Consider the following 5,473-nt stretch of genomic DNA (forward strand, 5'->3'; position numbering starts at 1 on the left):
GAATGAAATTAAAACTAAGATTCAACTATTTGTTTTAGAATTTCTCTCAAATATAAAACAAATCCCCAAATTGTATTTTAAAGAAAAACACAGAGATGATAAATCAAACCAATAAGTGGATATAACCCCTACCAAAACTAATTCTAGTCAAATATATTTGACTCAATTGAATTATTACTTAGTTCAAGTTCAACCATATACTTCTCAAATTTGTAAGTCAATACCTATCCTTTCTATAGACAGTTCCGACTTTAATAAAAAATTAAGAGAATCTCCAATTTATTTCTTAAAGGATTATTGTTCATGTTATTTTACTTTAGACTAATATAATTAGTATAAAAAATAAACTTAAGGTGTTTTGTTAAAACAGTTGAAATTATATAATTATTGTATTGGAAGATCAATAAAATTGTGTGGTATTGACTTACCCTTTATTAAAAAACATTTACAAAAACAATGCTCTTCAAATAAAATGCTATTTGGGAGTTCAACATTTTCTAATGAAATACATCCATCGAAACAACAATAAGGGATTAATGTAATAGATGATGGAATAGTAAGACTTTTTAAAGAAACACAATCCTTAAAACTAAATTTTCCCAATCTTTTGATATGTTTTGGAATTATTAATTCATGTAAGTCTTTGTTCTCTTTGAAACAACAGTCATCAATTCGTTTGACACATTCATCATTTATAATATTACTTCCAAATAGTTTAATGTCGTCGCTTTGAAGTACAACATTTGAACATAATATTCCAATATTCTCAAACTGTTTCATTTGTTGATAAGTCACTTCATAAGGATACTCTTTTATATTTACTCCATTAATGTTAATGAAGTCAAGAGAAACACATTTACCAAATGTATCAAACTCAATTTTGATATTATTATTTTTAATGTTAACTTCTTTTAAATTACTACATCCATAAAATGCACCATCTTCGAGTATTTTTATATTAGATGGAATAGATAAAGATGTTAATGACTCACACCATTTAAAAGCAAACATTCCAATTGACGTACACTGGTTTGGAATATTAATCTGGCTTAGTGAATAGCATCTAAAGAAACAACAGTTAGGTATTTCTTTAATCTCATCACTTAATTCAACTGTTCTTAAATAAAAGAATGAGTGGAACTCAAATGGGCTAATAGGTTGGTTGATCTGTAATGATTTGTAAGAATGAAGGTTGTCTTTAAAAACTGAACTTTCTTCTTCATTTATTGTGAGCCTTCTTCCATATATTAACTCATCATTTTCATTCCATTTAATATTTGAAAGAAAAACTCCTCGTGCTCTCATTCTAAGAGAAGAGTCATAACTAACAACCATATCATCTAAACTTCCATCAATAAGATTAACCCTTTCTAAAGAAGTCATAGAATCTAAAATCCATTGTGATGATGAGATAGTATTCTTATACAAGGATAATTCCTTTAAATTACGAAGAGTGGATAAGCAACAAGGCACAAATGATGTCACAGTAGATGGGACTGTTAATGAGGTTAATTGGTTATTAAGGAATGAGATATTATTGAAATAAATCACATTTGGAGGTATTTCATTTAATTGAAGGGAAGGAAGGAAACCATAAATTAAAACAGAACAATTATTAGGTAGTTGTGTTAATGAAGATTCTTTAGAACCTAATACGACCTTATTTGTTTTAATATTATTTTTAATATATCTCTTATATTCTTCATAAGTTATTTCATTTTCTATCACAAAATCTTTATTTTCAAAAGTAATTTGTTTTAAGGATTGACAATCTTCTAATACATATGAACCATAACTTTGAACAGAAGATGGAATAAATAAAGACTCCAATAATTTACATGAATAGAATGAATGATCTTCTATTCTAGTTACTGAGTTAGGAATATGTATTTCTTTAATAGAATAATAAGAAAAAGAATCTTTATGAATGACTTTTAAAGTTGACGGTAATACTATTCTAGTAACATTTTTAATATCTAAAATACTGATTAACCTATCATCTGATAAAGAAGAAAGTACTAACTCTTTAATATTAATATTATCAAATAAATACTCTGCTTGAAAAGAAGTAATTGATGAAGAAAGATAAAAAGAAGTAATATTTGTTGGTATGTCTATTCTTAATTCTTCAATTTTCTCAGTATTATTATCAAATATTATTGAATTTGTATTTTGATTGAAATGGAATGAATGTATTTTTGCCTTAGATAAAATATGGTTATTCTTAAGAACATCATTCTCATGATCATTAGTTGCTGACGGGTAAATATTATTGATCAATGGAAGTTTCATCTGAACTAATGAATCACATCCATCAAATAAATGTTCTTCTATATAACATTGGTCATTATGTATAACTAATCTAGTAAGGTTAAGACAATTACTAAATGCCCCCTCCCCTATATAACTGACACTTGATGGAATGTCAATTTGTTTTAATGCATTACACCAACTAAATGCTCTCGTTCCAATTTCTTTTAAAGAAGTTACCAAATTTATTTTTGAAAGACGCAGACAATTAAAGAAAGACTTATTTCCAATACGTTCTAATGAAGTATCAAATTCAACTGAAATTAAATTATTACATCTTGAGAAACAATCATTAGGAATTACTTTTTGTCCATAAAGAATAACAGAAGTTAATGATTCACAAGAACAAAAACAATTCTCTCCCCAATGAACTACAGAACTAGGAATAACTATCTCACTAATACTATCACAGTTTTCAAAACAATTATTCCCTATTTGAGTTATGGATGATGGTATATGAATTGTTTTTAAAGCTCGACAATCACCAAATAAATTCTCTGGTAATACCTTAATATTAGTTGATAATGAAATATTACATAAACTAGTACATTCATAGAAAATGCTATCACCAAGAACTTCAACAGAATTAGGAATTATTAATTCTTTAAGGTTTGAACAAAGACGAAATGCACATCTTCTAATTTCTGTTAGAGAGGTAGGGAGATAAATTGTTTCAAAATCACAACTTTCAAAAGCATAATCATCAATGATATGAATACAATCTGGAAGTTGATTTCCAATTTCTTCATGGTCATGAGAAGTAAATTTAATACGTTTCCATACAACTCCAAAATTTTGTTTTTTAAGAAAAGTATGATAATCAATACAAAAATCAATAACATAGTTTTGAATGTCATTAAGAATAAAATCATATTTAGAAAATACACGTTGTGTTTGAATACATTGGAATAATTTTCTTGAAGACCTAGTTACTTGTATTGTATTAGTTCGTAAACGGTCTAACACTTCTTTAAATTTAGAATTTACTAAAACAACGTTAATAAAATCTTCTTCTTTCTCAAGATATTTTAAAATAATTTGCATTGAATAGACATCAATTTTCTTCATGATTGAATTGATCTTTAAAGTTTTTTGTCTAATTTTTTCTTCAATCTAAAAATTAAAAATTTCCATACCTTCTTTTTCTTTTTCTTCTTTTTAAATTCTTTTTTTCTACTACCTTTATCATTTAATCATTCTTCTTATTATTTAAATTTACAGATAAAAAACCAAATTAGATAACAATATCATTTTGATATGAATAGTAAAATAAAAAAAAAAATAATCTTTTTGATAAATAAAAACATTCAATCTAAATAACAAATATAATTAATGAAAAATTAAAAATTAATGAAAAAATAATATTTTTAAGTTTATTGCAATGCAATCATAAGATGCTCGTTCTTCTATAACTTCAATTCCTAGAGAGTCTCTTTCTCCTATTTCTCATCGAAAATCATCTATTTCAGTTATTCAACCTATCCCTAATGATTCTTTTGTTCTTCCTCCCCTCACCTCATCTCTCAATTCACAAGAAAATCAAGCTCATACCAATACAACCCCATCACCTAATGACGAAATTTCTTTATCAGAAAACCCTTACCTTTTATTAACTGCTAATGGTGATATTATTCCAAGTCCAACAAATCACCAGTAATTTGTATTTTAAATATGTTCTTTGGCTTAGACATTTCTTTTTTACGAAAATATTCTCTTTATAATATTTCTTTGATTCAAAATAAAAAAAATATATTCAAAAACATCTCAATTTTCTCTTTAAAGTAGTAAACATCCTTTTTTCTTTTCTTTCTTAGCTTTTTTCTCTTTTTTATTATCAACAGGTGCGTTAAGTTCAATAAGATTCTTAGCAATATCTTCAAACATTTCTTTCACTCCAGCACCTGTTTTAGCAGAACATTCATATACTTTTGAAATATTTAATGATGTTTTAATAGCCTCAATTGCAGATTCCTCAACTTTCTTTTCCAAATCAGCTTTATTACCTACAATACATGTAAAGAATTTATCATCAGAAACAAATCTAGTAGTAAACCCAATGAAACTACGTACACCTTGAACTGTGTCTGGTGATGAATAATCAAATACTGCAATACTTGCTTTTGCTCCTGAAAAATCAGATGCAGTAGCTTCAACATCAAAAGCAAGATCAACAATATCAAATTTAATTGTATGATTATTTACAGTTATTTCTTTATTAATCTACTTTATTACTTGTTTATTTAAATTAAAATATAAAATAAATACCACAAACATAAACTCCTTTAAATTGGTTTTCAGGTTTTTCATCACTCCAAGTATCTTCTACAAACCTTTTCAATATTGAAGATTTTCCTACATCATTATCTCCCATAATAACAATCTTAAATCTTGATCTACCAATTATTCTTCTATCAACTTTGTCTTTACATTACTGATTGAAGAAACAAACGCCATCTTTTATGAATATTAGTTTCTTCTTTTTTCTTTTTTATATATTTATCTTTTATAATAAAATATAACGTAAAATATATTTTTATTAACTTCTCCGGAATTTTGTGAATTATTACTTGTAATTTGTTATTTCTCTAAATTTAGAAATATTATTAAAGGATTTTGTTGTTAGAACGATGTTTTCTTGAAATTTAAGGATTTATTGTTAGACATTCATAAAACATTACTCAATTATAATTGAAAATTATGTTAGTGTCATTTCTGTTATATATCGAATTGCATCCATACTTTTATTTATACCACTCTATTTTTAAAAAGAAATTATATTTTTTTTATTGATTAGTTTATTTATCGTTTTTTTCTATGTTTTTAATTTATCTATTTTATGTTTTATTCTTTTATCATTTATAATTTGTTGTTTGTTACTTTTCTTGAATTATTGTTAGTTATTTTTATTTCATTCAATTACTCATCATTACTTTTTATTAACACTATTTTTATATTCTTTTTGTTAAAAATAAAAAATACGAAAACAAAAAATAGTAAAAATGCTTATTAAATAAAAATAAATAACACTTATTTAAACTAGATTGATGATAAAAATAATGATTGACTTGATATATTAATAATGTATATTTAACTATTTAAATATTCTATATTTTGAACTTATATTTAAATTAATTTAAAATGGAAGAGTTAATAAACAGGCATA

General features: G+C 25.1%; 2 protein-coding genes across 2 annotated transcripts; both read right to left on the reverse strand.

Moving 5' to 3' along the window:
* Positions 1-384: 384 nt before the first annotated feature.
* On the reverse strand, positions 385-3,378 carry ENU1_077660 (leucine rich repeat protein, BspA family protein; the record flags this gene model as incomplete). The annotated part of the gene is made up of 1 exon (XM_008858591.1): positions 385-3,378. The coding sequence occupies one exon, from the start codon at positions 3,376-3,378 to the stop codon at positions 385-387; it is 2,994 nt and encodes a 997-aa protein (XP_008856813.1).
* Positions 3,379-4,086: 708 nt separating this feature from the next.
* Positions 4,087-4,703, reverse strand: ENU1_077670 (GTP-binding protein, putative; the record flags this gene model as incomplete). Its single annotated transcript, XM_008858592.1, has 2 exons — positions 4,583-4,703; positions 4,087-4,530 (listed from the first exon to the last, which is right to left on the reverse strand). The coding sequence occupies exons 1-2, from the start codon at positions 4,679-4,681 to the stop codon at positions 4,087-4,089; spliced, it is 543 nt and encodes a 180-aa protein (XP_008856814.1). The 5' UTR covers positions 4,682-4,703.
* Between the last annotated feature and the right edge of the window lie 770 nt (positions 4,704-5,473).

Source organism: Entamoeba nuttalli (genome assembly GCF_000257125.1).
Source record: "Entamoeba nuttalli P19 unplaced genomic scaffold asmbl_3695, whole genome shotgun sequence".
NCBI lineage: Eukaryota > Evosea > Mastigamoebida > Endamoebidae > Entamoeba > Entamoeba nuttalli.